This window comes from Ptychodera flava, chromosome 22 (assembly GCF_041260155.1).
Source record: "Ptychodera flava strain L36383 chromosome 22, AS_Pfla_20210202, whole genome shotgun sequence".
NCBI classification, from domain to species: Eukaryota; Metazoa; Hemichordata; class Enteropneusta; family Ptychoderidae; genus Ptychodera; species Ptychodera flava.
Window position 1 is genome coordinate 201,365 of NC_091949.1, and position 17,195 is coordinate 218,559.

The 17,195-nt window shown below is 36.8% G+C and overlaps 1 protein-coding gene across 2 annotated transcripts in view; it reads left to right on the forward strand.

Annotated features, from left to right (window-relative positions):
* Nucleotides 1-17,195, forward strand: part of LOC139122416 (steroid 17-alpha-hydroxylase/17,20 lyase-like) — a 29,696-nt gene that overhangs the window by 1,542 nt on the left and 10,959 nt on the right. Inside the window, exons 2-6 of one of the 2 annotated variants that reach the window (XM_070687792.1) lie at nt 5,375-5,561; nt 6,634-6,807; nt 11,521-11,614; nt 12,720-12,881; nt 15,299-15,507. In XM_070687792.1, the coding sequence (XP_070543893.1) occupies nt 5,396-5,561; nt 6,634-6,807; nt 11,521-11,614; nt 12,720-12,881; nt 15,299-15,507 (805 nt within the window). In that variant the 5' untranslated portion in view covers nt 5,375-5,395. The remainder of the gene's footprint in view (nt 1-5,374; nt 5,562-6,633; nt 6,808-11,520; nt 11,615-12,719; nt 12,882-15,298; nt 15,508-17,195) is intronic. The other variant, XM_070687793.1, reaches the window with a different exon arrangement.

The following is a 17,195-nucleotide window of genomic DNA, read 5'->3' on the forward strand; positions in this document are numbered from 1 at the left end:
CGATAATTCCTATTGAACAGATCTAAAAATGTGTGACTGAGATCAGAAAGTGCCACTTTGTCACTTATGGCGCGACTCCTGTTATTACCACCGCTACCAGGTGAGAAACACTAGTACTCACCAATAAATGCTGAGAATTGTGTGGCAGCCGGATTCTCACCAATGATAGCTGGAAATCCCATCGTCCACTGGCGAAATTTGTGAATTTCATTACCTCTTACCGAAAGACCTTGTTTACCAGCGAGAACATACAGTTCTCATCATATGTAAGTGAGTACTATTATTTCTCACCTGATAGTCTCTAAAGTTTCAAGGGTATCTCCACTCCGTGGCGAAACTCTTGAAAATACTACCCAGCTGTCATTCTTATCAGTTACATGTTAGACTAAAAATGCTCATCATGGCGCGGCGAGACTGGATATTCTCAATGTTCATCGATCACACCAAGGATAATTATCACAAAGCAATCAAAATAGCTTTCAAAACTCAATCATGCGACGGTGCGCCATGAGTTTTTGCACAACCTTGTTTTGTTCGTCTTTTTTTCAACTTCGACTCTCGAGTATTTTTATATCAGTTTGTTTTTATTGGATGTTCAGAGATCATTTTTGTGGCTGCATGAAAAACAGCCACTGCACTACTCTGTAGAAAGCTGTTGGGATTCTAATAGAGAATGAGAAAAAACAGGTCTTGAAGGCGAGCATTTTAGGCTAACCGAAGAAGATGTAAATATTGTAAATGTTGTTTTACTCGACTCTGTGTGAGAAGAGCCTCAGGCTCAACAGTTTATCGAGTTTAAATAAAGTCTAATAATAATAATAATAATAAGACGAAGCTGCCCTGCGGGCCAATGAGTAGCGAACTTGAGCCTTTATAGAGTCTAACACGCTGCGCATTTCGTCACTGGCCTTGGGACGTATGGGCACTCGTTACATTTATGAGATAGTGATAACTTTAATGAAAACCAAACAAGTTTTTTGCAATACGTTCACGGTCACACAATGAAGCTTTGCACAGTTTTTAAACATCGGATATTTACTGTCAAGTATCGAAGTTTGACGTCCGGCATATCTCTGCCATGCATATTATAGAGTACAGAAATGGCTTGCCTTCTATCTTAACACGTCCGGTCTGAAAAATCGCCGATATTTACCTGATAAATACCGGCGATTGAGAGACTCTAATATCGATACGAGAAATTTACGACAATTATGTATCTTGTACCTAGGCGTGCCGGGTCTGTGAAATCGCAGAATCTAATAAGACCCTAATATCAGACCCTAATATTGATACTAGACGTTACCACACTTGTCGGAGATTTCACCACCTTACAGATCTGGCTCAGTCCGACATCAATTTCTTATACTTGCTGAAAATTTTCGGATTGGTCCAATCATCTTCAGAATTATCTTCGAAATTGGAGAAAACTTCACGGGATTTGAGCGTGCATATTGATTCGTAGTCCTTGTCTGCCACACGCATGCGCAGAATGCAACACGGCCGTCCCGTCCAAACTGACCAAGGTATTATTCCTTTTTCGGATGCACACAACCCCCTTGATATGAAAAGATGATTGCAGTTGCCAGTCCCTCTTTTCTAATCTAGGGTATATGACTAAATCAACAGAAGTTTTCATCGTGTGCAAATCAACAGTGGTCGAGGGGCTGGAGTAGTAACATAACACTGAATCACCGGCTGTGAAGGCTGATAGTATTAGTTCGTAATTTATACTTATAATATTACTTTGACGTTATACAACAACGACAACAGTCACAATAGTTTATAGGTCACATTTATGATAAGTTTTGTCAAACTCTATTTACAGAGATGGATGACAAAATTAGTTATATATAACTCTGCTGTCAAAACAACTTGTGTTATAGGAAACAGGGCTAAATTTTGGAATATTGAATTAGAAAGATTGCGGAGACGGATGATGGAAGAAGTAAAAATGTATCTTAAAACTACAGGGAATAGGTCAAGTAAGAAGCGTCTCAGAACAGATTTTCTTAATGCCAGGCATCTGTTTGACAAAACTCTAAGAACGTCAACTAAGTGTGCACACGAGAAACAGTTGCAAAATCAGTTGGAGGCTAATATTTCGAATGACCCATAGTTTCTGGAGTTAGTTAAATAAATTTGGGCCCCCGTGATCGTAAAGTAATTACCATTGAGATTATTAGCAACAACGGCAATGTTATTTCTGAGGAGATCACGGGGTCTTGAATAGTGGAAAGATGATTTAAGAGACTGTATAGGGCTTTGATGCAGATACGAATGTTCATAATATTTAGTGAGATGGAAGTAATAATCTAAATAATAAAATCACATTAGAGAAGGTTGAAATTGTCAAATCCAGTTTACAAGTTGGCAATTTGAAACCAATCTAAACTGACAGAATTCCATACAATGTTCTTAAGAATCGTGTCACTTTCATATTTTTTCGTACATCATTTCAGCTCTGTTTTGATAGTGGGTTCATGCCATTTATCAGATGTAAGGCTATTATATTACCTATTCCGTAACAATTTCCTCAACAATCTTAGAGTTTCACTGAATTACTTAGGAATAAGCTTAGTTTAGACGGTTTACAAGTAATATAGTGGTGTTTTGAACAATAGGGTTATGAAATATTTAGATCATGATAATAAATTGTAACATGATAATAAATTGTAACAAAAGGCTTCCGGAAAAGTAGAAGTTTTCAAGACCATATATTCACATTATTATCTATTCTTCGAAACAGAAAAAAACAAGGTCTTCAGACACGCTATACAAAACATGTCCAATCTTTCCGAAGCAAGGCATACGCCAAGAGCACAGAATTATCAAAGTATGTCTGTCACTTGAAATCTAAGGACAAACCATTTAACATATCATGGTCAATACTATCGAAAGCAAGTAGTTACTCAAATTGTCAAGTGAAAGAAATGCAACCTTTGTCTTACAGAGAAGCTATTCATAATCATTGCAGATAAGTCCAACATCTTAAACAAGCAGTCCGAGTTGGTCTCAAAGTGCCGACATGAAAACAGATTTTACTTGCACATTCAAGCTGAGTTATGGGCCCTGAACAGTATTTGAAAGTTCAGCGATCTGTTCTTGCTCAAGTCAGGTCAGACACTCTCGCGTCGTATTGAAACAGGCCGTTTCCAAGGACTTGACATTGAAGACCGAATTTGTGAATTATGTGATTGGTGTTTACCAGAAACTGAAACCCACTTTCTGTTCTATTGTAGAGCTTATGTTCACCAAAGGAACCTAGGCAATTTGATGGAGCTACCGAGAAATTGGTAGTATTTGGTAGTTTGACAGAATCGGAAAAACTGACATTCTTATTTTAAAACTGCTGCAGACAATTAGCTCGTTTTATTGAAACGGCTAAAGATGTACCGACACCCATTTCTTATCACCAATGTTAATACATTCTGTGCATTGAGTTTTAAAGTGACTTGGTACCACCACTTACTATTAGTCGTTCAGGATGGTTCTTCTTAACTTTATAAACTACAAACGTCCCGTTGACCTGGTAATGTATTACATTGAATGAAAATGATTATTGGACCAGCTTTATGTTAGATTGTAAGCCCAAGAGGGCTGGTTGCACGACAGTTCTTTTGGTGTCATGCACAGAAGGTCAATCTTTGCTTTCTATCTCTGTAAGTGCAAATGTTACTATAATGAATGAACCATACCGTACTTCGTACCTAACCGTTTCTCGCTCTTAAGTCAGTCGCCTATGCAACCACTAGTATCAAGTTACGCGCCAACTGAATGATGAAATTCTTGGTTGGTATGATGTATTTTAGGCACGTATTAGCCCGTCTTGTAATTCAAAATCACAAAGCAAGCATATGTACATGCATTTGGATGGAATCATTATATACCTACGAGTTTGAAATTTGTGAAATGATGAAATTCGTGGCTGGTATGATGTATTTTAGGCGCGTATGAGCCCATATTCACATTCAAAATTACACTGACACCCCCATTGAGTATTTCAAAAACGTACTACCCCCCCCCCCCCCAATCATCAAAGTCAAAAGCAGGGTGGCCCTCGATGAATCCACTAGTCCCCCGGGCCGTGGGAATTGACCAGTCCCTAATATAGTTTGTTTGATTTTGGAGTAGCATCATAGGCTAGTAGTCCAGCTATTGTGAGTCAATGTGGTTTTAAAGTGTCGGGTTTCTACTATAGTCTGACCATACGGCTGGTAGAATTTCGTATCTTCTTAGTGGATAATAAGAATTTGCAGTCTCAACGAGGACTGATGAGGTTTTAAAGAGTCAAGCCATGGAGTGGTAAGAATCTAAAGTCTCTGGATGAGCGGTGAGAATCACGAAATTCACTGGCGGATCATGATAAATTCCTCTATTATCGGTGAGAATCCGCACTCTTCGCCAACTTTTTTACTGATTAAACAAAATCGATGCATGCTCGGGTCTAACAAAGCGTATGTGAACTGTTTTCATTGGGGGAACAGGGTGATCGAATTTATTGTTTACGCAATGCGTAGGGGTCTCAGTATACAGCCAGTAACAATTAATTTTATTTCATTTCTTGTTTCTTATCATGAGAAAATACCATTCTTGACCATGTAAGCGTCGACTGTGTATCTTCAGACGGAAGTAAATAAAGTTCTTATCGTAACCTCTGGTGCGACACCAAGGACTGAGCCCTATATGATAACATTAAAACTTACGCATCTCTTCACGTTTATGAGCATTTCTGGCAGGAAATTCCTGTATAACCTAAATTTTTACTTTTGCTTCTGTAGTTTTAGATGTTTTACCAATAAAAATCCGTCATACCGAAAACATGGTTGACAGCCTTAAACTTCTATGACTAACCTAGGTGGCAAAATCGTATTTAAAGTGCCGAGAATTTGGAATGTTTTTGTGCCAATCACCATATCCATAGAGCTTATATCACAATCAATGGGAATGTAGGTCGTCGGGTATGAGATGAGGATAAGCATGTTCTCTTCATCAAACAAATTTCAGGTAAAGTGTTAAACACCAAAAACCTCGATGTGGTTCATAATTGCAAAATTATCAACAATAAACATCTCGGTTGCTAAATTATTAATCATTAATTATTTATTAAATTTGTTTTCTCGTAAATGGAAGCATCATCTAAACGTGACTTGCGCTCTGACTTCACCATTGTGTGATGAAAAATAGAATTGACCGCTGAAGTGAAAACCAGCGCAGCTGACCCAGGCAAATAAGCGTTCAACACAATGCACTCCTATTTTCCCAATCAAATAGACTGAACCACATCTAATGCACATAACCTCATCCCTGTGAATTTCTCTGGCTTGTCCTTTAAAATTAATACTTTGTAATACAGCTGTCACATTATTGTTTACAGAGAAGGGGGTCATCTGTTAGAATGGTTTCTTTAACATTTGGAGTGGTTCACAGCTTCCTCAGCAGTCCAACCAATGTGTTGTTGATGCTATTACTGGTGTTAGTTATAGCTGCACTATGGAGCATGCACATACCTGCCGGTTTTCCTCAAGGACCGAGAGGGTTACCGCTCATTGGAAGCTTAGTAGGTGAGTTGGTCGTTAATTCTAAAGCCCGATGTCACCAAACCACATTTTATAACTTGTCACATTTTATAACTTGTCACATTTTATAAATTGTCACATTTTATAATTCTCACATTTTATAATTGTCACATTTTATAAATTGTCACATTGACCATGAAGTCGTCTTAATGCCAAAGCAAATTAAAAAGGAGAACGCAATTGATGTCAATGATTTGGTTGTTACACCTAGGAAGGTAAACAAGTCGTTCACTTTTTATGACAAAAAGAAAGACGGTTTTGATGATCATTGTGTGATAAATAGATACTCGTTTCAACAGTACTTTTGTACAAATTCCACCAGTATTGTACCATAAGTGTTCTCATGCGTGCATTCTAAATTTCCTAATTATCTAACTTCCTAAAATTTTCGACGGTATTCTTTTCAACTAATGTTACATGAGGTGATAAAAAAGCCTATTTTGAAATACGTGTAAGTAAAAGATAACACACGAAACTATCGTTCTGTCACCTTTTAATCAGTCTTACCATTAAAAAGGAGCCTGACATTACTCTGTGCCGATAACATCTTTGTGTAAATTCCGTTTATCAAAATGCGTGAAGTATTTCCCATTAATATTAGGTTTGTTTGTGAAATGCATATGTCTTATTCTACTCCGAAATCGTATCAAAATGAATACTTATCAACGCACCAATACAGTATGCATGTGGCTGATGCCAAATCTGATGTCTCAAAAGCGAATGTTAGTCCGGATCGAACTCATATATTAAACAATTAAGTACGCAACGCATGTTGTTTTCAATGCTTCAGTTGGTGTTTCAACATACTTCGGGGAACAAATAAAACATGCACTTCTTTTTGAATAAAAATTTTGAAATCATAATCTAATTTATCGTCTTTGAAGCTTCCAGTGAATACTGAATGGTTCCAATTCACTTATCTCACTTTCAGGATAATGTGGAAATAGCGTGATGCTGGAAGCAGCTTCACTGTAATAGACACATCCGTTACTGGAATTCTCTTGTGTCAGCGAGAAATAATTTCGAGTGAAATGCTTAATCATCCATCTCGTTTCAGCTTTCGCTACGGATCCTATGTATACCTTAACAGACCTTGCCAAGAAATATGGCGATATCTTTTCCCTTAAACTCGGAATGCAGAGAATTGTTGTACTCAGCAACATTGAGCTTGTTAGAGAAGCATTGGTAAAGAAACAGAATGCATTTGCCGGAAGACCCATGGTTCATAGCCGTAAGTCAGAAAATAGAAACAGCTGCTCTCAAATACAAGAAAAGTACTTCGTATTATCTCGACAAATATTGCTAAATTAATTTCACACAACCAATCATACGCTTTGAATTTTCTACGGTACAGATATTGTTCAATACCTTAACTCGATCAATAACATACTTCGTATTATCTTTACAAAGAATTTTCAATCAATTTTATACAACCGAAGACAGGCATGTTATTACCTATGGTTATACTAAACAATTTCAATTACAGTGAATTTCATAATAGCTTGGAATTACAATGTGCTTTTGTAATTAGACAAATGTTCTTGCGATAGAAAATAACGCCAAATGCATCCATTTGAAACGTTCTCCTTCGGTAAACTTTTTAACAATTGAACCCAATACGACGTCCACTGTTCTCACTTACAGGACACGTTCAGTGTAGGAAATGCCAATCGTTGTACCGACCTGTACAAACTGTGCAGAGAAAAACCCTATCGTGTGCATTTTTTGTGCAGTTTCATAGACGAGAAAAGTAATAAAGGCAACATAAGAATGTTAAATCAGTCAGTGAACGGGTTAGTTTTTCAACGGGAGCGCGACAACACTGATCGTGTTGACTGTGGCACAGTGAACGTCATATTGGGTTAAATTGTTGCAAAATTTAAATCGACGGAAGGAGAACGTTTGCAATTAATGCTGGTGGCGTCATTTTCTAACGCTAGAAACGTTTGTCTTATCACCCACGCACGTTGTAATTCCAAGCTATTTTGAAATTCACTATACCTACCTCGTGCGAAAGTGATAAAACAGTTAGGCTGCATTCACAAACACCTCAGATGGGGGACTCAAAAAAAGTTCTCAGATTTTTCCAAATGTCCCTAACAAACTCACAATTCATCCAAGTCTCCCCCTTATAATCTGGTATGACTTTTGAAGTCCCCCTCAAAGGAAGGCAAACGTGGCTGATTTAGTGCTTCGTCAAAATATATCAAGTAATAATGCGTGGGAGTCTATTGAGCAAGCTTTTAACATTTCCCCATAAAAAGGAGGGGTTTCGGAGAATAAGATCTTCTGACGAAAACTTGGAAAATACAAACATACAAATTTCACCTAAATTTGAGGAAACCTGACTGAAGTCTCCCATTTGCACAGTTATACAAAATTCCAAAGCATCCATGCCAGGAAATCCCAAGAGAGTTTGACCGGTTGACCTCGCTGTTAATTTTATGCAGGAAATTACAATAACAATGCTTGGTCGAATGACGCAGTGCCTTGAGGGTGGGATCGCAAGTCGTATAGGGGGAGGAGTACCTTCCCGATGGTGATAAGTGGTGCAGATTACCGTCGCCTAGGTGACTGGCGTATACGCATGCCAAAAGACACCTATGGTTGATTTCCTGTTGACCAGAAGGATGGCAGAGTTGCAAATACCTGGACTGAACCATTTGGTTTTTTGTGGGTGTCGGTGGTACTTTGACAATAAAAGTAAAGATGCACAGATATTGAGTTTATTGTCTTGTTTATGAGCGGCCAGTATTTCCAACAGCATGAATTACGTGCATTTGCCATAGAAGAAATATATAATTTCGAATAAAACATCGCGAATGTAACCACATTCCCTAAGCTTGACGTACACTTAAGTGCCCAAAGAACCATGGAATCACCCAACTTTCGATCGAAGAGATGAGTTTTGCCAAACCGCGTATACAGAAAAAGTGGCAGATGACTTTATTTTTAGAATCATAGACAATATAGCGAGATGTAAAAATGTGAAAGAGGCTCTCCACGTAACTATCCTAAATGTTTTTGTGTCGAGTTTGTGTTTGATTCGTTTCGAAAATGTCTTCCTACATTCTTATCCGATTGTGTGTGTTAATAAAAATGTTTGTTTCGCTTTGGATATTTGTAGAGAAGTTTGGATTAGTGTGTACGGTAATGTTTTGTTTGCGAGGGGAAGGCTTATGGCGAGACGCAGCCGGACCTATGTTGTTACAAAAGTTGATAAAGTCGCCCTTTGACGCTCGCGTTTCGAAACCCGAGTGTGGTTTCTCATCAGTCGCAGTGTTGATTCATTCCTTAGTTTGTGTATGTGAAAATTTATTTTAATGCATTTTAGTGGTCTTGGTTTTCGATAAGCGAGGCAAGTATATTAATTTTTGGTCACGTTGTGAGTCCGTTTGGTGGTTCGGTTTGTTTGTTCTATGTTTCTTTACTTCGGTAAATTTTGTTTTGACTGGTGTGTCTTTTAGATTTTTGCGGAGGTTTGTGAATTTTTAGGCAATAAGTACCACTGCGGGGTACGGATTTTATGTTTATTGGATCAAGATATTTACAAGTATCCTGGTTGATGTGCTTGTTCTCGTACATTTTGATTAATAGTTCGTTTACTTTGTTTACTGTTTGTTCTGGCTTGTTGTGTATAATACTGAATGTTGCGTAATTGCCTTTCGCATTCGAGTACGTAATCGTTTGTGTTGACAATGACGAAAACCCGACCCTTGCCGAAGGGTTTTTTTCCGAAATTTGTCTATTGTTTGCAAGCTGGTTTATCGCGATTCTTTTAGCGCGCGACATGTTTTGTTTCCTTGTTTGAAAGGGTATCTCTAGAAGTGCGAGTTTAGCAGCTTCAGATAGCTTTCAAGGTTTTGTAATTTGTTGTTCGTGGAGCCCAATTTGACTTTTGGTGTTGTTGCGATTGTTTGTGTCTCACGACGTAGCGTAGTCATATTTTACGACTTTATTTGTTGAAATCCTGAGGTGGTTTTATTCTGTTTGGTTTTGTTGGTGTCCGAATTAATTTTAAGGCTTTTGCCTAGTACTATTTTACGGAGTTTCATAGTTTGAGCGATGATAGGTTGTTGTTGAATTTCATGTTGCTGTCGGCTTTTCTTTGGAAATAGCTGATTTATTTCCACTGCCATTTTTTCTGTTACGTTACGGTGATTGTTTATTTTGTATTTAATGTTGTGTTACAGTTGTTTGTTATGTGTACGATTTTTGTTGTGTGTTCTATGTAATTTTATGGGTTTTTTTGGTAGTTCTCTTTTTGGAGTATTTGGTGGCCCTGAAAAGGCCGCTTGGTATGGGTTTTTGTTAGCGCTTGGCGCGTTTGTTTTGGCGATAAGCCTAGCTTTTTTATGCTTCTTTTCGCCGATTCGATGTGCTTGGTGAGTAGGTGTTTGCCGCCTTCTTGTCACTGTGTGTGCGTACATGGACGGTCTGCATAGCCCTTGAATGTGGTCTCGATTTTACAATCAAACTTACAATTTAAGAGTATATTTCAAAACTGATAAATGATTTATGTTTTCACATGGGTTCACAAAATTTTCGGCTCGGACTATGATTTTACAAGTTTCAATAAAAAGTATAAGGCGCGGGGTATTATATATTGACTGATTACTGTAGCTATGATAGGCTACATTCAGGACGGGCAGTAATTAGTAGGCAAAACAGGTGGTTTTCACCGTGGGCAGAACTCGGTGCAATGATACTGAACATTAATAGTAAGCCTGTCACCTTGAAGGTAATATTGTAGGTGAAACAAGGACTTCAAACGCACGATGGTACAAACAACACCACAAGTGAAACGTACACATAGAAATACACGCGTTCCTACGTTGTGCCCACCCGGGGCCACGCGATTAAATATCACTGATAATGCTGGATAGTGTTAATTGGGTCGGTAAACAGTCAATTAATAGTTTAATGACTACCTGGGTGATTGGCAGGTCGTGTCTAACGACGCATATGCAAAGCAGGCCAAAGACAAAAGCCCCCAAAGATATTGACAGCTGGCCAGGGGTCACCATGAATACGAAATGACGCTTCACTACGCAGAAACTGCGTAGTCAAGCCCTTCTTAACCGGTCAAACCCTCTTGGCATTTTCCCTCATGTCCTGGTTATGGTTAAAATTCAAATATATGTCAGGTCTTTTTACTTGATTTGTATATTGTTGATGTTAACATGTTCATTTGAACAAATTCACATTGCCACAGTTGGGCGCACCAGTAAACCGTGCCAAATACTGAGTTTATGCCTAGGGTTGTTTTCAAGAATTTGTTGGCTTGCTGGAATTTTCATCATGCTTCAGGGAGTAGAACAAGAAACTGCAGTCGATGCACAAAACAAAACCACCTAAAAATTAGCCAATTTTGAAACGTTAAAGACTAAATTGGAATCCAAACACATATTTCATATTAATCAGAGAGAGTTTTGTTTCAAGTCCCCCTTTAAGTCCTGAAATCCTTTCAGGTCCCCCAACATGCCCTTGATTTTTTTAAAGTCCCCAGTCAATTCTTACCCCCTCCAGAGGTGTTTGTGGGTGCAACCTTACGGTATTTTCTGATCTAATGATACACAATTCCATAATTGGTCGAGCGCATACATCAAATTCATCGGAGCATTGCATTTGCGAAAGTCATGCTGATGTGTGTCAGCATCGCAATGTGCCTACTTGATGTTTCTGCTTCGCGTAATCGGCCCACATTAGATCGTGGATTGTAAGATGTAAAGGACGTTCAAGTGGACCTGCAGAAACGTAGTAGCCTCCATACTCTAAGCGCATCAACGTTGCGCATATCTGTCTGTCGATGTTCCAACTACAGTCATTGAGCGGGCACAATATATGCAACTATGAAATGTCTCAGATCACCCGATAACATTAATTAGTGATTATCAAATTGTTACGTAATTTTCCCAAGGTTGCATGATTTTACCTTTTTCAGTTGACTTGTTTAGTGAGGGAGGAGAAGATATTGCCGCCGGTAACTTCACTCAGAAATGGAAGACTTTGCGTAAAATTGCTCATCAAGCGATTAGGTAATGGAAAAAGGTATTTCTCTCTCTCTCTCTCTCTCTCTCTCTCTCTCTCTCTCTCTCTCTCTCTCTCTCTCACACACACACAAACACCAAAACATACACGCAGATACATATTATATATATATATATATATATATATATATATATATATATATATATATATATATATATATATATATACATAAGCTACAGAGATACGGTCTCTACGTAGACAACTGCTTCTGCTACAGTTTGTGTTCTTTGCATTATCCCAGCGTTGTTGGCGATTGACAAAGTCAATGACGGGTATGTTGCGACGACTCGGTGGTATTAAATTTGACATTAACAAAGTGTTTTAATATTGACTTTTTCAAATAGCAGGAGTCTACCTGGTTAACATCAGCTGTAATAGACGCGCAAATTCTCATCTTAGTCTCAACAAGCTGATTGGCAAATAGTATATGATTTAGGAACGTTTGGTGATTATTGACGAAGTATGTGTGGGTAGGTGCCATGCATGCGTACAACGAACACACCACAGTCCAAAAATTGTGGAAATGTCAGCTTTGGTACTTCAATCACATCGTTAAACTGGATAGTAATCCTACAAAACACAATATGGTGGGCTGAGTAATGAAATGAACAAACGTTTGGCGTCATACTTTAATTCATAGTCTAGAGAGCTAACATGCATGACTAAATTGGCAAGAGCAACATTCTCAAGTGTATTAAAATACATTCACTCACTGGTCATCATCCTCCAAAATGAACTTTTACAGAAAGTAATATGCTTAGTTCACATCATTAATAACTTGTACTGTAGATTTCAAAAGGCAGAAACCACTCACCTACAACACACAAGACGGCAGGCTGGGTTAAAGTTCTTAACCATATCATTTGTATATAATCAGATGGCTCCCCTATCATAGATGAGGTTGTACTAAACCTTTATTTACGTGTATCACTTTATAAGGAAGAAGCATAACTACTATCATACTATGACACACAGTTTGATCTTCATAAACTTAAGGTTATTCGTCCATCTTTAGGAGTAAAATGTTCAAACAATACAGTAGTGTTGAAACGGTGGCAATTTCAGTTTACAAAAGTTTTTCCTGTCTTGTAGGAATTATGCCAGTGGACACAAATTGGAAAATTTAGTGACGAAAGATGCATTTCCGCGTGTTAAGAAAGTTATTGATGATAAAAATGGAGAGCCTTTTGATCCACAACCCTTACTGATGTTGTTGGTCTGCAATGTGATGGCGACTATGTGTTTCGGTCAAAAGTGAGTACTCTGAATGTTTTTCAATACCTGTTAGGGCATTATGAAATTTATAAGTTACCAGTAGTTCAAAACATTATATTGTTGCCTTTTGCAACTTATGATAACTAAATATCAACTGAAAATGCTAACGCGTTTCAGTGTTTGTTACATGTTTGCAACTTCATTGAAAGTGTTATGATCGACATCATGAACAATATTCACCAAAGGTTAAAAGCAAGGTCATTAAGTTTATAAATGTGTAATTAGCCGAAATAAAAATGCTAAATTTCTTTGACTGCTGTCATTGTATTTCCACTTTATATGCAAGTGTAATTGCTTTTGGTCAAGTTCTTCAAGCTATAAATGCCAAACTGTGAAAGGTCACTAGATATATAAATTATGAATTAGATGACATGAAAATGCAAAACATCTTTCACTTATACAACATAATTGTCTCATCAATATACATGGCAAGTTTCATTAACCTTTTAGTCCTTTTAGTCTTATATCTCTAATTGGAAAAGTTAGTTACATATGCAAACTTGCAATTGCAAGTTTTGTCAACTTTGGTTATGTCATTCCAGATTTACCACTTGTAAGGAAGTTCATAAATAGGCAAAAGTTAATCTAAAACTGCTAATTTAAAAACAACTTTCTTGATCCTTATATCAGTGTATCTCAAATATACATTCCTTATAAAAAAGTTCGTTCAATATACGAATTAGTGATCAGTTGAAGTGAAAATGCTAAATGACTTTCAATATTGTTTTAAGCTAGTATCATCAATGTACATAGAATGTTTCTCCAATTTTGATCAAGTTAATCCAGGTGTATATCCCTAATAAGAAAAGTTCATAAAATATGCAAATTTGGAATTGGCTTAAGTAAAAATGCTTAATAAGTTTCAAGAATGCTGTATCTTAGTAGTCCCCGTCAACATAGCAAGTTTCGTCAACTTTGGTCAAGTCAATCAAGATATATAACCCTAATTAGGAAAGTTCATTAAATATGCAAATTTGTGATCAGCTGAAGTAAACTGCTAAATGACCTTCAATATCATTTTAACCTAATATCTTCAATTTACACAGCATATTTCGCCAACTTTGATCAAATATTGGTATAGATCCCGTAAGAAATGTTCATTTAATATGGAAATTAGGCATTGGCTGAAGTAAAAATGCTTGATGACGTTCAATAGTGTTGTATCATAGTATGATCAACGTATAAATTAGCTGTTATCTTTCATGTCACCCCTTAATACCTTTCACGGATGATATATCTTGGTGTGATCAACATTTGAAGCAAATCTTATCAAATTGTGTGCAGTCGTTCTCAAGCTATATTCGTTCTTTTTTTTAAATTATTAATTACGGAAATGAGCAAAAAGTAAGCAAGCCACACCCACCAACAGCTAATTAGTTCTTGCCACTTGTAAACTGAATCTATGTAATACATTTGATTCTGATCAGATGAGCCGTTTTTGTGAGATATCGAGCCAACAGACAGACAGAAAGACAGACACACACACACACACACACACACACAACACAGACATCGCTGCGACATTAGCCCACTTGTGTGAAAATGTGAGCTAAAAGGCACCCGCGATGCGTTCAGCCAGCTGCGCAGCCTATATTGTATTGCTGGCTATGGCAGAAAATTTCGCTCATGAAACTAAAATAATATAGTCTCGCCCGAATTAAAAAACGCTGTTTGAGATACTTTTGCATTCCACTTCATTTTATATTCACGGAAATGCCTCTATTGTAATCACATATTAACTGCCACGAGCATTCTTCTCCTTATATCAGAAACAACACATTGTAAGTCCAGTGACAGTTGCAAATAGGCCTTCGATTTCAACATTGTGTTTTTCACTTTCCTGCTTAGATTTATTTAAATGATGAAGTTGAATAGATAATAGTTGAGCGAATATGCGCACCTATGATGCATGAACTATGCATTGAGACGAATAAATACTACTTCACAAAGATGGCCAAAGTTAGTCGTTCGAAATAGACAACATCACAGAGTAACATTGTAATATATTGTGAAAGAAATTCTAGCCAAACATCGTAAAAAGAAACAAACTGCTTGTACTTTTTGCCCTTTAAAGATTACTGCATGCAACAGCCGTTTTTCTTACCTCTAAAGATCTGTCTTCTTAATATGAAATTATCATCACACTAGCAAAGTGGGATATCGTATTACTTTTATTTTAAAGCTATATATCATTCAAATGGTAACAATGTTATGACATCCACTGACATTGTTATACCATGTCTACAGGGTACTCTAGTGTCGTGGCCACTTCGTTTTAGGGAAATACGACCACACTCTTGAAATTCTTGAAATCGTTTAACAGTTTTGAAATAGTTGAACGACAAGCATTATATCGTCTTCTCGGTAAAATCGTAAGGAAAAAACTTGTCTTTCAGCTATGAACTTGATGACACGGAGTTCAAGGATATCTTGAAGTTCATCCAAAATTTCAACGAAAGCTTTGGAAACGGTTTACTGGCTGACGTTGTGCCAATATTCAAGTACATACCAACCAATGGTCTTCGTGCATTCAAGAAAAACTTAAATAAGTGGTTTTCTCTTATCCAGTCCAAAATCGATGGCCATAAGATAAAAACGCAAGAAGGTATGCGGTTATGACTCTCTATAACTGTCTGACGTTTGTAAAATGTATTGTGTTCAAAGTTTTTTCATAAAACGGCAGTTTGATTAACACTTATTCCATCTCTGACATGTATTACAAGAAAGTTAGATCACTGAGATTTTTAAACATCATAATTATCATCATTACCATCATCATCATCCAACCAGCACCGTCACCACCACTGAAACCTCCGTGAACATAATAATCTTCATAAATTTAACAACCATGTGTGTAGTAAGATGCGTCCATATAAAAGTAAAATCGTCCATACCCGTAAATTCAATAAAAACACTAAACTTTAATGCAATAACATATCACCCATAAATAAAATAATAACAACCATAGGTGTAATAATGAGCAACCATAATTGAAATGAATATATATCATTAACGCTAAAGTTTAAAGTCTATTAAATCTGTAATAATGTAAATATTTTCTGTTTTCGCCAGTTGATTTGTTGTACACAAATTTATCGCTTTACATTATTTCAACCATAGACAAAGGAACCCACTGCCTATACTTTGATAATATAAGGCTTTCCAATTCTTTGAGACCCTGATTGACAAACATATGTCATAGGAGATGTATATTTATCCTCTGCGTCGTTTTCATTCATTATTCAATAAAAGGGTTTGTTTTAGCCTGTGACAGTTTTGCTAGTTAACACTTCCATAATGTAAAGTTAGTTTGAAAAAATCAAAGAGCAAGAGATTTTGTAAAAGATGGGTTAATTTTGGTAACATAGATTTTAATAATATTACTAAGTACTTCAATATAGCGATTCTGTCCCCTCCCGGCAATGGCAAACAAAAAACCCGAAAATATGAAACACGGCATACAAGACAGATCGAGTGGTTAATGAAAATTTTACCCTAGGCTCTTGAAAGCACGTAGAAGCGAATCCCCTCAAAATTACAAGTGACTATAGTCATATGCCAAGGAAAATACATAATGTGCGTATCTCTATATGGCCTGCTATGGGATCCATTATACCGAAAGATGAACAAAATAGACCTATCCGTCAATCTGCCTTCATTTTGTTATAGATCACCATAATGGGAACAAAACTAATCTTATTTTCCTCGTGCTGTTCACTAAAACAGCTTTCAATGCCAAAACTTTTCTGTATTGAAAAATAGAAGGAAGCTATGAGGGTGAGAAATGTATATCTCTGGTGCAAACTTACGTTTTTTGCTAATCGATGTCATAAGGAACTGACAAGCTTTACATTGGTACAGTTATGCATATAATGTTGGTGTAATACTGATCAACTGACAAAAACAGAAACTACAAACACAATTATACTTTTAAATACATTATTGGTGGCAAATCATCAATGACATATCGTTATAGCTATATTGAAATTGTAGTTTATCAGTATAACATTTATTGTTGTTTTTCTTTCTTATTATTACACTAATATTTATTATTTTCAACAATTATGGTTGATGTTTTTATATGCAACATGGTTGATTTCTTCATATTTATGGACGATAGTACTTTTTGTGGATGCATTTTAATACAATAATGAGCCTTGTATTACATTTATGGAGATTATTAGATTTTAAAGGTTACGCATGACCATTATTATTCTGTTAGGTCAAGTACCTGGTAAACCTTGTTTATTGCTGCTTTTATCATCAACGTTTGAGGGTCATTTTCACTGTTTT